Source organism: Salvelinus alpinus, chromosome 25, assembly GCF_045679555.1.
Source record: "Salvelinus alpinus chromosome 25, SLU_Salpinus.1, whole genome shotgun sequence".
In the NCBI taxonomy this organism is placed as follows: Eukaryota; Metazoa; Chordata; class Actinopteri; order Salmoniformes; family Salmonidae; genus Salvelinus; species Salvelinus alpinus.
In genome coordinates this window covers 1,589,967-1,608,678 of record NC_092110.1, presented here as the reverse complement: position 1 = coordinate 1,608,678, position 18,712 = coordinate 1,589,967, and the positions used below count along the sequence as shown (strand labels likewise).

Below are 18,712 nucleotides of genomic sequence, written 5' to 3'. Positions count from 1 at the left end.
TGCCTTGGGATTTTCTACTAGATGTAAGTCAAAACTGTAGCTCAGCAACTCAGGAACATTCATTGTCTTCTTGGTAAGCAACTACAGTGTAGATTCGGCCTTGTGTTTTAGGTTATTGTCCTGTTGAAAGGTGAATTAATCTCCCAGTGTCTGGTGGAACCAGACAACCAGGTTTTCCTCAAGGATTTTACGTGTGCTTAGCTCCATTCCGTTTCTTTTTTATCCTGAAAAACTCCCCAGTCCTAAACGATTAAACATACCCATAACATGATGCAGCCACCACTATGCTTGAAAATATGGAGAGTGGTACTCCATAATGTATCGTATTGGATTTACCCCCAAAAATGTGCCTTGTTGTAAACAGGATGCATGTTTTGGAATATTTTTATTCTGTACAGACTTCCTTCTTTTCACTCTGTCAATTAGGTTAGTATTGTGGAGTACCTACAATGTTTTTGATCCATCCTGAGTTCTCCCATCACAGCCATTAAACTCTAACCGTTTTAAAATCACCATTGGGTGTATTGATACACCATCCAAAGTGTAATTAATAACTTCACCATGCTCAAAGGAATCATCAGCGTCTGCTTTTTAAATGTTTTACTCATTTACCAATAGGTGCACTTCTTTGCAAGGCATTGAAAACCCTCCCTGGTCTTTGTGGAAATTAATTGCTCGACTGAGGGACCTTACAGATGTTTGGGGGACAGAGATTAGGTAGTCAATAAAAAAATACTGTTAAATACTATTATTGTCCATGCAAATTTTGTGACCTCCTGAACTTATTTAGGATGTCATAACAAAGGGGTTGAATACTTATTGACTAAAGACATTTCAGCTTTTAATTTAATTAATTTGTAAAGATAAAAAAAAAAAAAAATCCACTTTGACATGAGGTCAAAGTGACAAAAATAATCTCAATTTAATACATTTTAGATTTTCCACAACAAAATATGGAAAAAGTCAAGGGGTGTGAATACTTTCTGAAGTCACTACGTGGTGCTCCTCCCTCTATCATACTTCACCCCTCCAATAAGTCCCTTGATGTGTGAGTGTGTGTGTGAGACACTCTGATTAATGTGGTTCACTCAGTCAGTAAAGAGGTTGTGCATGAGGGAGCAGCGGCAAAACACAAACACACACTAAACAAACTAATCGAAAAACAAACACACTCCTGCCAGCCACTGAACGCTCCCTTCCTGCCACAGCAGCAATAGCCTATTTTGAGCCAACTTGAAGCCTGAACATCTCCTAATTCAAGCACACTTCTCTCGTATGAATCTAAAAATCATAAAAACAAGGACTTTTACAGCCAAAATAATACAAGTATAATTTCTCCAAGAGGCACACCTTCTTCAAGGATGCTACAGCAAAGGGTGCAGGTCTTAACAGTCTGCTAGAGCGAGACGTGTTATGGCTTTTAACAGAAAAGGAGGGTAAAATGTTGTATTTTGATGGTGCATTTGGTAAATCTGGAGGATTAAAAAGAAACGCACAGAGAGAGAGAGAGAGAGAGAGAGAGCAGGAGTTCAAAATTCTGCCCCTAGTCTGCTCTCAGGAAGTGATGTCTTAAGCAGTAAACCTGCATGAAACACACTGTAGGCCCACTGAACATAATGACTTAGGCCTTGTCCACGACCATGTGACAGAGTTCACGACCTCAGCACATCAATGGTATAGTATAATTACAAAATGTCACTGGTATGTTTTAGTACCACTCACCCAGGGTTAAAAAAAAATCAGCTATCTATCTAAAGTGCCAGTCCCTTACTGTCGTTGTGATACCTGACACTCATATTGTGTGTGGCGCGAAACACACACACACAGTGTGTGTGTCGGGACTATCAGAGGAAACACATTGATAATTCCCTACCCTGTATTTAGAGAGAAGGTATTTACACATATTCAGGAGCAGGAAATGTGTGTGGATGTCACGCCTTGCTGCTCGTACAACCTTAATCTCTTCCGAGGCACTGAATGATGATGTGAGTGCCGGGAAAAATCTAGAATAGGCCTGCCAATGAATGCCTTCTCACACAAATAGCCTACCCTGATTTGACTTCATAAGCTGGCTGGAAACATAGACAAAGTAATATCTGCCGCAGCAGACCTGCAACACACACACTTAAAAGAGTTGAAACTTTTCTAACCATATGAGGAACAACAGACGAGTGAAAAAGAAATGTTGATGTAGTTTTCTAATTACCAATAATTTGTCCGTTGGAAAGAATTTATAATAAAAGTAGACAGCTGTTGAAACTTTAAATTCACAATGAACATGTCTGGCATTTATTGACAATTGAACAAAGTTAAATCAAATCAATCAAATGTATTTATAAAGCCCTTCTTACATCAGCTGATGTCACAAAGTGCCGTACAGAAACCCAGCCTAAAACCCCAAACAGCAAGCAATGCCGGTGTAGAAGCACGGTGGCTAGGAAAAACGCCCTAGAAAGGCCAGAACCTAGGAAGAAACCTAGAGGAACCAGGCAATGAGGGGTGGCCAGTCCTCTTCTGGCTGTGCCGGGTGGAGATTATAACAGAACATGGCCAAGATGTTTAAATGTTCATAGATGATAATAATCACAGTGGTTGTCGAGGGTGCAACAGGTCAGCACCTCAGGAGTAAGGAAGCAGAAATCTGTCAGGCATGAAAGATGAACTTAAATTGCTCCTCTGACTCACATACTGTAGCTAACACATGTTTAATGAAAATCTCAGGACAAATGAAGTTAAGCCTGGCAGCCTTTAATGTTAAGCAGAAGTCTGCTTAAGTGTTTAGTACAGTGCCTCTGGCTGGATTATGTCATCACAGGATCAATTATCTGCAATCAGACTCATTCATTGGACAGCAGCTTTCCAAAACCAACTTCTCTACGTTGTCTTCTATTTTCCTTCCATCTTGAATTTAGTTTTAAAAATGTCCAATTAACTAAAATACATTTCTCTGGAACACTAGTCTGGTAGTATCTCTAGGAGCAGGTCCAGAAACAGTGTTTTGCTATGAAAGTATAATTACGTCGGAACACCCGAGTATCTCTAGGATCAGGTCCAGGATCAGTGTCTTGCTGTAAGAGAGAAACACTACCTGTCTGTCTGCCTCCAAGCTACACCTCTCTGTGCGATCAATAATGCCTGATCTAAATAGAGCCAGGGGACGTGGGAAACAGCTTTGGCTTTCAACTGAACAACTCTGTCGTAAACAGAGGTGCGCATGCGTGCGTGCGTGGATAGAGAGAGATGGAGGAGTAGAAAAGAAAGGAGAGACTGAGGGATAATTTGGCTGCTGCAGTGAACCCAACTAACCATGACAGGACCATCTAACAATCGCACACACACGCGCGCGCACACACCGAGATCAGAAAGTGACAGAGGGACCAAGGAAAGTCGTGCCCAAATAACAGAACAATTACCTCGTCTCAGACACAGTCTAAAAGCCTGTCATAACAAAACAGACACAAGACCCATCTACAGTATAACCAAAACGCTTCTGGAACCAACAGTCCTTATTTAGAACCAATGTGCTTTCAGAACCAAGGGCCTGATTTACCAAGCTTTTCACCAGACAATATTCCCACTGGTTTAGTTCATAGTGGGATAAAATGCTAAACAAAAGCTGAAAAACTACACTGTCCCCATATTCACAATCAATAAACATACACACACATCTACTCCAGGATCTACCACACATGCCGGAGCCCACCCGCCCCCCAGGCCTACCTCCTTCCCCAGGTCTTCTCTGATGACCTGCTGAATCTCCTCCATAGAGCTCTGCGGTGCTCTGCTGTGCAGGACTTTGAGGGTGGAGGTGTACTCCTCAGGTAGGAGGTAGTCAAGGGCTCCCAGGTGTTGACCCACCTTGATGAAGGTGCCTCGGTTGGCGCAGCACAGGTTACGCAGTCTCTCAGCTGACCGACGGTGCACCTGCAGGGGGGGGGGGGGGGGGGGCACACATGTCATTGGAATAATGGTTGACGACCCATCATCGTCCTCCATTTCATTGTCGTAATCATCAACATCATGGCCGTAAGTCAAGGTCATCACAGTCAACGTCGTCATTGTTAGCGTCAGTGTCATGAACGCCATCATCGTTATCAAAACAGACTCCGTTTTGTACCAACAGGGCATGGGAATAGATGCCAAATACAAAAACACACACACACGTTCAGCATTATCTCTCAAGCACATTGTTGCATCTGAAGGGCTGTTAAGTGTAATGTGATTTCCATGCGTGTGTGAACCAGCTGGTGGAGTTGATAATGTCACTCTCCTGGGACCTGTGCAAATAAAGGGGTGTGAAATGAGCTCCCTTTAGCCCCGCTGCCCTGCCAAAAACACACAGGCTCTTCCTGCACCCCCCCTGTACCCCTCTGTAACCCCTCTAACCGTCAGGGGACCACTCCACATCAGCACCATCTGGGAACAGAGGCTCACTTCATTATATGACTTCCCCTTCAGCCACTCAGATGTGGCTATATGGCTGCCAGCTAGCATTAGACATCAACCACTGTAGCACTAGCCATCAGCTAGCATCAGCTACCAGTCATCAATTAGCATTAGCCTTTCCATCTGCTAGCATCATCCAACAGCTAGCCTATTGTAACAGAGTTAAGAACATACAGTAAGCTCACTCAAGTTTCCAGTTTTAATAGTCATATATACAGGATACACATGGTATACGAAACGATCACTTGCCGGTACCTTCTCGACAATGCAACAACGATAAGACATTTTAAACCAAAAAACTCCAAAGCTAGCTTGAAATGTCACAGATGGAGCCACCTTTTGGGTGGCTCAACCCGTTGGAACGCTGTAAAGGAGTATGGTCCGGCGCCGACAGAGATGGCCGCCTTGCTTCGCGTTCTTAGGAAACTATGTAGTATTTTGTTTTTTTTGTGTGTTATTTCTTACATTGTTACCCCAGGAAATCTTAGGTTTTATTACATTCAGTCGGGAGGAACTATAAGAGCAACGGCAACTCACCAACATTACGACCAGGAATAAGACTTTCCCGAAGCGGATCCTCTGTTTGGTCCACCACCCAGAACAATGGGTAGGATCCCAGCCGGCAACCCAAAACAACGGTGCCGCAGAAGGGGCAGACGGAGCGGTAAACTTGTCAGGCACCGATCCCGAGCATACTACTAGCCAATGTCCAGTCTCTTGACAAGGTAGACGAAATCCGAGCAAGGGTTGCCTTCCAGAGAGACATCAGAGACTGTAACGTTCTTTGTTTCACGGAAACATGGCTCATTCGAGACACGCTATCGGAGTCGGTACAGACACCTGGTTTCTTCACGCATCGCGCCGCCAGAATCAAGCATCTCTCTGGTAAGAAGAAGGGCGGGGGTGTATGCCTTATGATTAATGAGACATGGTGTGATCATAACAACATACGGGAACTCAAGTCCTTTTGTTCACCTGACTTAGAATTCCTTACAATCAAATGCCAACCGCATTATCTACCAAGAGAATTGTCTTCGATTATAATCACAGTTGTGTATATTCCCCCCAAGCAGACACATCGACGGTCCTGAAAGAACTTAATTTGACTCTATGTAAACTGGAAACCACATAACCTGAGGCTGCATCTATTGTAGCTGGGGATTTTAACAAGGCTAATCTGAAAACAAGGCTCCCTAAATTTTACCAGCATATCGATTGCGCGACCCGGGCTGGCAAAACCCTGGATCATTGTTATTCTCACTTCCGCGACGCATATAAAGCCCTTCCCCGCCCTTCTTTCGGAAAAGCTGACCACGACTCCATTTTGTTGCAGCCAGCCTATAGACAGAAACTAAAACAGGAAGCACCCGTGCTCAGGTCTGTTCAACGCTGGTCCGACCAATCGGATTCCACGCTTCAAGATTGCTTCGATCACGTGGAATGGCATATGTTCCGCATAGCGTCGAACAACAACATTGATGAACACGCTGATTCGGTGAGCGAGTTCATTAGCAAGTGCATCGGTGGTGATGTACCCACAGCGTCTATTAAAACCTTCCAACCAGAAACCGTGGATTGATGGCAGCATTCGCGCAAAACTGAAAGCGTGAACCACTGCTTTGAATCAGGGCAAGGTGACCGGAAACATGACCGAATACAAACAGTGTAGCTATTCCCTCCGCAAGGCAATCAGACAAGCTAAGCGTCGGTATAGAGACAAAGTAGAGTTGCAATTCAACGGCTCAGACACGAGAGGTATGTGGCAGGGTCTACAGTCGATCACGGGCTACAAAAGAAAAACCAGCCCCATCGCGTACTACAGTGTCTTGCTCCCAGACAAACTAAACAACTTCTTTGCTCGCTTTACAGTGCCACTGACCACTACCAAAACCTGCGGACTCTCCTTCACTGCAGCCGACGTGAGTAAAACATTTAAACGTGTTAACCCTCGCAAGGCTGAAGGCCCAGACAGCATCCCCGGCCGCGTCCTCGGAGAATGTGCAGACCAGCTGGCTGGGTTGTTTACGGACATATTCAACCAATCCTTATCCCAGTCTGCTGTTCCCACATGCTTCAAGAGGGCCACCATTGTTCATGTTCCCAAGAAAGCTAAGGTAACTGAGCTAAATGACTACCGCCCGTAGCACTCACTTCCGTCATCATGAAGTGCTTTGAGAGACTAGTCAAAGACCATATCACCTCCACCCTACCTGACACCCTAGATCCACTCCAATTTGCTTACCGCCCCAATACGTCCACAGACGAAGCAATCGCAATCACACTGCCCTAACCCATCTGGACAAGAGGAATACCTATGTAAGAATGCTGTTCATCGACTACAGCTCAGCATTCAACACCATAGCACCCTCCAAACTCGTCATTAAGCCCTGGGTCTCGACCCAGCCCTGTGCAACTGGGTCCTGGACTTCCTGACGGGCCGCCTCCCAGGTGGTGAGGGTAGGTAACAACATCTTCACCCCGCTGATCCTCAATACTGGGGCCCCACAAGGGTGCTTTCTCAGCCCTCTCCTGTCCGCAGGGCTGTTCTCAGCCCTCTCACGTTTCCAACTCAATCATCAAGTTTGCAGACGACACTACGGTGGTAGGCTTGATTACCAACAACAACGAGACAGCCTACAGGTGAGGTGAGGGCCCTCGGAGTGTGGTGTCAGGAAAATAACATCACACTCAATGTCAACAAAACAAAGGAGATGATCGTGGACTTCAGGAAACAGCAGAGGGAGCAGCCCTTTATCCACATCGACAGGATAGTAGTGGAGAAGGTGGAAAGTTTTAAGTTCCTCGGTGTACACATCGCAGACAAACTAAAATGGTCCACCCACACAGACAACGTGGTGAAGAAGGCGCAGCAGCGCCTCTTCAACCTCAGGAGGCTGAAGAAATGCCTTGTCCCCAAAAACACTCACAAACCTTTACAGATGCACAATCGAGAGCATCCTGTCGGGCTGTATCACCGCCTGGTATAGCAACTGCTCCGCCCACAACTGTAAGGCTCTCCAGAGGGTAGTGAGGTATGCACAACGCATCACCGGGGGCAAACTACCTGCCCTCCAGGACACCTACACCACCCGAGGTCACAGGAAGGCCAAAAAGATCATCAAGGACAACAACCACTCGAGCCATGGCCTGTTCACCCCGCTTTCATCCAGAAGGCGAGGTCAGTACAGGTGCATCACAGCGGGGACCGAGAGACTGAAAAACAGCTTCTATCTCAAGGCCATCAGACTGTTAAACAGCCATCACTAACATTGAGTGGCTGCTACCAACATACTGACTCAACTCTAGCCACTTTAATAATGGACAAATTTATGTAATAAATTTAAACAATGCCACTTTAAACAATGCCACTTTATATAATGTTTACATACCCTACATTACTCATCTCATATGTACAGTGGGGAGAACAATATACTGCCGATTTTGCAGGTTTTCCTACTTACAAAGCATGTAGAGGTCTGTAATTTTTATCATAGGTACACATCAACTGTGAGAGACGGACTCTAAAACAAAAATCCAGAAAATCACATTGTATGATTTTTAAGAAATGAATTTGCATTTTACTGCATGACATAAGTATTTGATCACCTACCAACCAGTAAGAATTCCGGCTCTCACAGACCTGTTCGTTTTTCTTTAAGAAGCCTTCCTGTTCTCCACTCATTACCTGTATTAACTGCACCTGTTTGAACTTGTTACCTGTATAAAAGACACCTGTCCACACACTCAATCAAACAGACTCCAACCTCTCCACAATGGCCAAGACCAGAGAGCTGTGTAAGGACATCAGGGATAAAATTGTAGTCCTGCACAAGGCTGGGATGGGCTACAGGACAATAGGCAAGCATCTTGGGGAGAAGGCAACAACTGTTGGCGCAATTATTAGAAAATGGAAGAAGTTCAAGATGACGGTCAATCACCCTCGGTCTGGGGCTCCATGCAAGCTCTCACCTCGTGGGGCATCAATGATCATGAGGAAGGTGAGGGATTAGCCCAGAACTACACGCCAGGACCTGGTCAATGACCTGAAGAGAGCTGGGACCACAGTCTCAAAGAAAACCATTAGTAACACACTACGCCGTCATGGATTAAAATCCTGCAGCGCACGCAAGGTCCCCCTGCTCAAGCCAGCGCATGTCCAGGCCCGCTGAAGTTTGCCAATGACCATCTGGATGATCCAGAGGAGGAATGGGAGAAGGTCATGTGGTCTGATGAGACAAAAATAGAGCTTTTTGGTCTAAACTCCACTCCCTGTGTTTGGAGGAAGAAGAAGGATGAGTACAACCCCAAGAACACCATCCCAACCGTGAAGCATGGAGGTGGAAACATCATTCTTTGGGAATGCTTTTCTGCAAAGGGGACAGGACGACTGCACCGTATTGAGGGGAGGATGGATGGGGCCATGTATCGCGAGATCTTGGCCAACAACCTCCTTCCCTCAGTAAGAGCATTGAAGATGGGTCGTGGCTGGGTCTTCCAGCATGACAACGACCCGAAACACACAGCCAGGGCAACTAAGGAGTGGCTCTGTAAGAAGCATCTCAAGGTCCTGGAGTGGCCTAGCCAGTCTCCAGACCTGAACCCAATAGAACATCTTTGGAGGGAGCTGAAAGTCCGTATTGCCCAGTGACAGCCCCGAAACCTGAAGGATCTGGAGAAGGTCTGTATGGAGGAGTGGGCCAAAATCCCTGCTGCAGTGTGTGCAAACCTGGTCAAGAACTACAGGAAACGTATGATCTCTGTAATTGCAAACAAAGGTTTCTGTACCAAATATTAAGGTCTGCTTTTCTGATGTATCAAATACTTATGTCATGCAATAAAATACAAATTAATTACTTAAAAATCATACAATGTGATTTTCTGGATTTTGGTTTTAGATTCCGTCTCCCACAGTTGAAGTGTACCCATGATAAAAATTACAGACCTCTACATGCTTTGTAAGTAGGAAAACCTGCAAAATCGGCAGTGTATCAAATACTTCTTCTCCCCACTCTAAGTATGTTCACTTCACCGTTAGACCATTTTATTGGTAGACTACACGGTAATGTAAAAGTGGTATATTTTTGTGATCCAATATGTAATATAGTACACTTACCATAATTTGGTTGTAATCGAGAAAGGTTAGAAAAAGTATCTAGATCATCTATGAGGCTGTGGAGGGATTCTAATTGTGGATTTAAATGAAAACATGAATAATGACATTTGTTTTTAAGCCCTGGATTTCTAGGTCCTTGATACTAATTGTTGGATCTGATTTTAATAGCTAACATTTCGATGGCCATAATAAATAGATATGCCAATAGTGGACAACCTTGTTTTACGCCTCTTGGCAGTTTATTACTTTCTGAGAAGTAGTCATTATTTACCAGTTCATACCTAGGGTTACTATACATAACTTTAACCCATTGTATAAGCGATTCTCCAAAATTGAAATATTCCAGGCATTTATATATAAATTCCAGTCGTACGTTAAACCTTTTCAAAGTCAGCTATGAATACCAGGCCTGGTTTCCCAGATTTTCGTTTCCAGTGCTCATCTCATATTATCTGCAATGTAGATTTTTACATTTATTTTGAACCTTTATTTAACTAGGCAAGTCAGTTAAGAACTAATTCTTATTTACAATGACGGCCTACCCCGGCCAAAACCAGACGACGCTGGGCCAATTGTTCGCCGCCCTATGGGACTCCCAATCACGGCCGGATGTGATGCAAACTGCATGTATCGTCCTTGTAAAAAACCTATCTGATTCGGATCAATAATATCCAACATTACCTTTTTAAATCTAAGCACTTTGCTAGAATTGGCCTTGATCTTTATATTTACCACTTGGGTCCTGTTTCAGTAATAATGAAATCAGACCTTCTTGTTCAGTATTGGATAATCTACCATTTTTATAGGAGAGGTTAAAACATGATAATAACGGTCCTCTGGGTACATCAAAAAAGGTTTGGTATACCTCATCTGGTATGCCATCCAGCCCTGGAGTTTTCCGGGACTTAAAGGCTTTAATTGCATCAACAAGTTCCTCTGCTGTAATTTGGTCTTCACATGAGTCTTTCTGTATAGCTCCCAGATAATTACACAGTCAGCCCATGAGGAGACCGTTCACTTCACCGTGGAGCCAAACCAAACATGGGCTGTTTCACCCCCAAAACACTCCACTCCACTGAGTGAGCTACTGAGGAAAGAGGGGAAGGAGAGAAGAAAGGAGAGGTGGAATAAAAAAAGAAAAGAGTGTGAAAAGGAAAAGGGGATGATTTGAAACGAGAGGAGTTGGTGATAGTATGGAACATGGCCTGAAGGAGAAAGGAGGGAAGGAAACATTGTCAATGAAAAGAAGGATGAGAAGGGGTATATGAGGAGAGATCGGATAGGGGAGGAGGGAAAATGAGATAGGAGAGGAAGGAGGTTGAATTTTCCCCTCCACTGGTTTATCCTCTAGGGAAAAACCGTGCCACCTGTCACCCCTCCAGCCTTACCCTGGCACCACACACACAAACCCCCTCTCAGTCTGTCTCGCCTTCTCCATCTCCTCTCCTATTTCAGTCACTGCAGTTAATTCTCTTCCCCACTGGTGGCAGTGTAACAGAATGCTATCATCATGGCGTTGTAGATTCTTATGGGGCGTGAAGACAGCGCCGCTCAGGGAGCCAAGGCTATGGCCCACTCTCAAAACAGGGGTGTCCAATATTAGCACATCCTCAACATGCTATGCAAACACACATACCCACACACAGAAAGTGTCCCCATGCTCCTGCTTCCTAGCTATACCCATCGCCAGCCCCCTCACTCCCTCTCTCCATTTATCTGTCTTTACCTCTATACCTCCATTTCTCTCTCCCCCTCAGCTTCTCACTGTAAGCTATCCCCAGCCCCATCACTTCCTCTCTTCTTCCCTCCATATTTTTCTCTAGCCCACTCCATCCATTTCAGTCTCCCTCTGCCCCTCAACTAACCCCAGTCCCCTCACTCCCTCTTTATCCCTACATTTCGCTCTCCATTCCTCTCCCCCTCGCAGCTCTCTCTCCCCCTCGCAGCTATTCTCGCAGCTCTCTCTCCCCCTCGCAGCTATTCTCGCAGCTCTCTCCCCCTCGCAGCTATTCTCGCAGCTCTCTCTCCCCCTCGCAGCTATTCTCGCAGCTCTCTCTCCCCCTCGCAGCTATTCTCGCAGCTCTCTCTCCCCCTCGCAGCTATTCTCGCAGCTCTCTCCCCCTCGCAGCTATTCTCGCAGCTCTCTCTCCCCCTCGCAGCTCTCTCTCCCCCTCGCAGCTATTCTCGCAGCTCTCTCCCCCTCGCAGCTATTCTCGCAGCTCTCTCCCCCTCGCAGCTATTCTCGCAGCTCTCTCCCCCTCGCAGCTATTCTCGCAGCTCTCTCTCCCTCGCAGCTATTCTCGCAGCTCTCTCTCCCCCTCGCAGCTATTCTCGCAGCTCTCTCTCCCCCTCGCAGCTATTCTCGCAGCTCTCTCTCCCCCTCGCAGCTATTCTCGCAGCTCTCTCTCCCCCTCGCAGCTATTCTCTCAGATCTCTCTCCCCCTCGCAGCTATTCTCTCAGATCTCTCTCCCCCTCGCAGCTATTCTCTCAGCTCTCTCCCCCCCTCGCAGATATTCTCGCAGCTCTCCCTCCCCCTCGCAGCTCTCACCCCCTCGCAGCTATTCTCGCAGCTCTCTCCCCCCCTCGCAGCTATTCGCAGTCCTCTCCCTCTCCCAATAGCAGAGCTGTGTGTGTGACAGGGATGATAATAACTGCAGACATTAGCACACACACACACACCATTAGAGGATCAGTGCGAAAACACTATCAGGATTCTACAGGGTCATTATCAATGTTCATCACAGCCAGAGCACTAACATGAGCCACAAGGGGTTACCACAGACCCAACACACACACCTTAGACAGCCAGAGATGTACACATATGTGCACTGTGTCTAATACTAAGGCTGGATCATGAGGTTGTATTGTTCTATGTTTTGATTGTTGCTGCCTTCTTGGCCAGGTCTCCCTTGAAAGAGACGCTGGGTCTCAACGGGCTCTTCCTGGATAAATGAAGGCTAAAAAAAATAAAAAAAAATGTAATGTAATGATCTAATGTTCACATCAACTGAAGAGGCCCTAAACCCGGGACCTTGAGTCATCTATACAGCAGTTTAAAACCCCTGCTCTGTCGTGTTACATTGAAGACCTCCGAGCTCTCCCTAGTCCTGCTCTGTCGTTAGCCCACCACAACACTCAGCTAAAGTGATGTTTAAATCTGTCTTGCGCTGCCTGTGGCCCCCGAGGCAAGATGGCTAATCAATGATGTCTAATGCAGTCTTTCTATGTCAAACAGACCAGGAGCCAAGCCGGTGTGGATTAATGCTCCAGAGCTTCAATATAATCTGTGTGTCACACAATGGGAGAATGGTGTGTGTGTGTAAATTGTTTAATGATTTAACCAAACACACAAGTGCTTTTGCCTCTTCTTTTATTGATCAAACACCCAAAGCCTTGACAAAAAAGGTCCAAATGTTTTTTTTATTTTTTTATCTTGTGACTACTAATGTGTGGGTGCGTGAGTGAACATTTAAAATGGAGGCCTAGTCCACTTCCTCATTCTTTGTACTGGAGTGGCCAGTACAGATATATAGGATATTTGATTCTGAGAAAGTGAATTCTTGGGATTTCATAACATCGTCACCATCTCAATTTGTACTTATCGAAGCGGAGTCCTACAGTACCTCGTGGACAAATACTTTTTGTGAAATCTCTTTGTATATTTTGAGAAAATAAATGAAAGTTCTGAGTAACTTTACCGCAAACTGATACAGAACAATTCCAAGTAGAAAACCAACGGGGTGGTACTTCTCTTCAAGCTGTTGTTTTGTCCTGCTCTGTACGTCACTGAAAAGATGATCTCTGTGTGACTCCATTAACATACAACAGCTTATTCTGTGACTTATTTTTGTATTCAAGAAACAGACAGAGGGACAGGAGGTAAAGGGAGAAAGGGTGGGGGGCCAAAGGGGACACCATACAGATAAGAATGGTGTCTGGAGAAGATGTGGGGCCCCTGGTGGAGTCATGGTATACTGCTGTGTGGTACTACAGTATAGGGCCACGAGGCCCCTGGTGGAGCCATGTCATAATGCTGTGTGGTACTACAGTATAGGGCCACGAGGCCCCTGGTGGGAGTCATGACATAATGTATGTACTTCTATCTTTGAGCTGTTCTTGTCTATTAATGTTGTGTATTATGTCATGTTCCATGTTCTGTGTGGACCCCAAGGAAGAGTAGCTGCAGCTTTCGCAACAGCTAATGGGGATCCTAATAAAATACCAAAATAGCAATAAATGCTGGGTGGTACTCCAGTATAGGGCCATGAGGCTATACAATAAGTGCATTTAAAATCAGTTGGTTCCACAAACCGCAGTCCCTTGATCCCAACAGCAACACTCAGATGGTCACGAGGTACCACTACCATACTCTCTGAATGAGATGCTTGCTAATCCAAGCCAGCAGTGTGTGACTGAGTGAAGGAATGAGCGAGAGGGAGTGAGGGCTAGGCTCAGGAGTGAGAGCCTAGCAGTTAAGCGTGTTGGACCAGTAACCGAAAAGGTCGCTGGTTCCAATCCCGAGCCGACTAGGTGAAAAATATGTTGATGTGCCCTTGAGCAAGGCACTTAACCATAATTGCTCCTGTAAGTCGCTCTGGATAAGAGCGTATGCTAAATAACTCAAATGTAAATAGAAATGTCTGAAGTTTAGCTGTGTTGGCTAGATGTAAGGTGTGATCAGAGAGGATACGAGGTCAGAGGAGCCAGCACTAACAACTATACTGGAGTTCATTGACTATAACAGAGAGGAGAGACACACACAGTCACAGACAAACACATCTATTCATCATATCACACACAAACACAGTCAAAGACTCAGGATTCTCCTTTGTTTGCATTGGCTTTGAAGATCAATTGCCTACAATTGGAAGAGAGCGCCGAGACACAGGCCCCTCTCAGTGTTGCCATTAATTACGCAACAGGCTCAATAGCCGACAAGCCGTTCCTTTCAGTTCGGGCTTCAAGGGTTTTAGGTGGAGGCTGCCCCGCTGTGTCTGGAGATCGGATCCTCAAGAAATAACCAGTGGGACCAAGTGGGAACTTCAGTATCGATGACTGATGCTTTAAACACAAGAAGAGGAATGTGTTCTCGTCTTCTCATTTGGGTTTTAACCACCCCTCCTCTTACATCATAAAGTGCTTTGAGGACCGATACATTACTACCATGAGGATTTGTAACCAGGAGGCATAGCATTGACGGCTACTGTTTGACAATTCCTTTACGGGCGATGCGTCGGGTGACATTGAAACGACACGTCCTATTAAGAGACAGCGGGATGAGGGATGGATGACAATACAGGATGTAGTGTATCAGTAGCGCTGCTGTCCGATGACAATGGAAGAGCGTCGACTGTACTTAATGATCGCACGTCCCCCTAATGAGGAGAGACTAATGGACTTTCTCTTCGAGTGTCTATAGGGCCTGACAGAGACGGAGACAAAGAGTGAGAGCGAGACAGGCCAGAGAGAGGCAGAAAAAGAAACAGAGACAGAGAGAGAAACATAGAAAGCGGGAGGCAGAGAGAGGAAGAGAGAGACAGAAACAGGCATAGAAAGAGTCAGAGAGAGAGAGAGGCAGAGAGAGGGAGCTCAGGAAGAGCTGAGAAGGTTATACCGCTCATCTGCTCCCTCTCCCTTCCTCATCCTCTCATCTCCATCTCTCCGCACTACAACCTTCGCTCTTCCTCAGTCTCGCAAAGTTGTTCTCCCCTTCTCTTTCCCACCGTATGTTGCTCTACCTTATCATAGCTTCTTTAGTCTAGTGAACGTGGCAGGCATTAGGACCACTCGGCCTGTACCAGGGAGGTAGACATATTGTAGACAGGCAGCCGTGTGCAGGTGCAGAGCCTGAATACCTGTCCTCGCTCATTTAAACAGCAGGATGTCTCTGGGTCCACCTGCTATAGACGTCCTCTCTCTTTGTCTGCCTGCAAGCTTAGGTAAGACTGTGTGTGTGTGTTCCCATGTGCATACATCCCTAGGTTTGTATATGTGTAGATGGCCCTGTAGAGGCCTGTAATTAAAGGGTTGACTCTGGGGCCTAGTTCAATCTGCCTTGGGTCCATCAACCAGCCTTCAGATACCATTAGGCACTGATGGTAAATGGTTTACTAGGAATCCTGCTTCTTTGTGCTGCAGACTACTGGGGTCCGGCAGGGAAACATGGGCAGATAGTAGATTAATAATGGCACAACGCCAGACCTCAACTGTATGAAGATACAGTGTAGGATAAACATGTGCATGCACAGACACTTATAGCCTAAATATTCACAAGGATAAAAACCTTATTTAAACATGAAACAATATGCTTAGGGCCTAGCATAGAAATGAAAAAATCCTTCTAATTCTATGGGGAGTCCTACATAGGAGCTTGGAGGGTTGGTCTCACCCCTCCGTTCAGACAAGAGCAGTTCTGGGCTTGTGTGGGTTGGGGCTAGAGCAGTAATTGATTTTTTGCTGCCACACACACACGTTACATGACTGTGATTAGTATGAACAAGGCTTATTTATTATTGGACGCTGTGTATGTGTGTGTGGTCTGTGCGTGCGTGTGTGTGTGTGTGGTCTGTGTGTCTGTGGTCTGTGGTGTGAGAGATTAGTGGAGAACGAACAAGGTCTATTCATTATTAGGATGCTGATGATTTGCTCGTTACTCAGCTCACAGCAGACCATCTAGTAAAATTGCCGGCCAAACTGACGGAGAAAGAAAATCCCATTGCAAAATAAAGTGTTTTATTAATTGATGGAAATACCAGTTGATGGAAATAAATTTGACCGTCATGCTTATCGGTCTATAGGAACATTTGCATAATTTAAATGAAATTGGCCTGGTTGTATTTTTGTTAGTCGTCATCTTATTTATCCAACACAACTACACGTGCACAGCATACAGACTATTTTGAGTGGGATTTCTCCCGCTGCTCCTCAGCTGGAGTAAAACATGTGCTTTAAGAAGACCATTCGTTCACTGAGCGACGATTCTAAATGCAATCGCGTGTTACACACTGTTTGGTGAACGACAAAAAAATAGCTACTATTGGGTGGACCCCAGTGGTCCACCTACCGGTGAGCCAGGCCCAGCCTATCAGAATGAGTTTTCCCCACAAAAATGGAATTATTACAGACAGAAATACTCCGGATGTGGAGGTCCTGGGCCGGCGTAGACGTACTGACAAATTCTCTAAAGTGACATTGGGTTATGGTAGAGAAATTAACATTCAATTCTCTGGCAACAGCTCTGGTGGACATTCCTACAGTCAGCATTCCAATTGCACGCTCCCTCAAAACGTCTGTGGCATTGTGTTGTGTAACAAAACTGCACATTTTAGAGTGGCCTTTTATTGTCCCCAGCACAAGGTCCACCTGCGTAATGATCATGCTGTTTAATCATCTTCTTGATATGCCACAGGTGGATGGATTATCGTGGCAAAGGAGACATGTTCACTAACAGGGATGTAAACAAATTTGTGACAGACCGGCTCAATCTTTTATGGCTAAATTGGAAATTGTGTTTTTTTACATTGGATAAAATTATATACCATACACTATAGTTGAGGAACAATGGGAAATCAATTCTGCTTTGAAAGTTGATAAACGTGTAACCTCACTTTTGTGAAAATGGCCCTTGAATGTTTTGGTACTACTACTGGAGAGCTCTTCTTTGTCTACACCCATTCAGTATCATTCACACCCTCTTAAGCCTTAGCCCCACATCTTTAGGTATTCACGTGAGGCCATGTGCTAAACAGAGTGAGTATGTTAGTGTTCTAAACAACCAAAGATTTCAAGACTAAAGGCTGGTTTATACAACGTCTATCGGCATGTCCGTATATAGTTGTCGCAGTGACATCATGAACATTCTATTGTCGTCCGACATCAAACTTGGCGGACTAATTCATTTACTATATGTCAATATAGCAAACCAGGCAATTAAAAGCAACCATCAATCAATGAAATGTATTTAGAAATCCCTTTTAACATCAGCAGATGTCAAAGTGCAATACAGAAACCCAGCCTAAAACCCCAAACAGCAAGCAATGCAGATGTAGAAGCACGGTGGCTAGGGAAAACTCCCTAGAAAGTCCAGAACCTAGGAAGAAACCTAGAGAGGAACCAGGCTCTGAGAGGTGGCCAGTCCTCTTCTGGCTGTGCCGGGTGGAGATTATAAGAGTAGATGGCCATTAAAGCCAGATTGTTCTTCAAGATGCTCAAACGTTCATAGATGACCTGCAGAGTCAAATAATAAATCACAGTGGTTGTAGAGGGTGCAACAGGTCAGCACCTCAGCACCTCAGGAGTAAAGTGTCAGTTGGCTTTTCATAACCGAACATTGAGGTCGAGACAGCAGGCGTGGTAGAGAGAAAGAGAAAAGTTGTGGTTGGTTTTTAGCTAGCTATAAAAAATAAATGTTTATGTTCAAATGCCTCTCCTGTGAAGTAGTGGCGCACGACATACACCTAGTTTCCTGAAACGAGTCACATTTGTGCACGACATTTTAGAGAAATACATTTTTTGCGCGTATGAAAGAATTCTGGGATATTTTATTTCAACTCATGAAATATGGGACCGACACTTTACATGTTGCATTTATATTTTTGTTCAGTATATTTGTTGTCTTAAGTGGGAAGGTGTTACAGGCTTTGGTTTTCCCATGTTATATTTCAAGGTTGGACGTTAGCACGTAGGCCTCACCTATTGGTGTCACCTTGTAAGTCAGTCTGTATTACACTTGTGCTGGTTGGTCATCTCGTTAGAGGGAAGGTGTTTCACCTGTGCTGGCCATGGTGCTATTCAAGAATGGCTGGACCAAAGCTCCAGTTGTCTTGAGGGAGATGGAGGATCGATACCTTTAGTTGGCTCTCCCTATTTGAGTTCCAGACAAACAAGATATTATTTTCCCTGTTTCTGTTTTGCTCCACTTTTTTAGTTTGCTTCCTGTCTAAGTTTGGTGTGGGTTTTTCTTCTGTTTGCCTCTTTTGACAAATTTGGGTGACTTATGGCCAAGTTGTTGTTGCTAGTCAACTTTCAGTGGACACCCCCATGTGTCTTTCCAAACCCCTCCTAAACCCCCACCTGTTTAGTCTTTGGTTGTTGTCGGACTCTTTGTTAGTTCCCCTTTCTATTTGAGCAACAATTTGTGGTTTTGTTGCTGG

The 18,712-nt window shown here is 45.2% G+C and overlaps 1 protein-coding gene across 2 annotated transcripts in view; it reads right to left on the bottom strand.

Moving 5' to 3' along the window:
* adck1 (aarF domain containing kinase 1) overlaps positions 1-18,712 on the bottom strand; it is a 173,812-nt gene that overhangs the window by 104,132 nt on the left and 50,968 nt on the right. For both annotated transcript variants that reach the window (XM_071365126.1, XM_071365127.1), the window contains one exon: positions 3,721-3,924. In XM_071365126.1, coding sequence (XP_071221227.1) covers positions 3,721-3,924 — 204 coding nt within the window. The remainder of the gene's footprint in view (positions 1-3,720; positions 3,925-18,712) is intronic.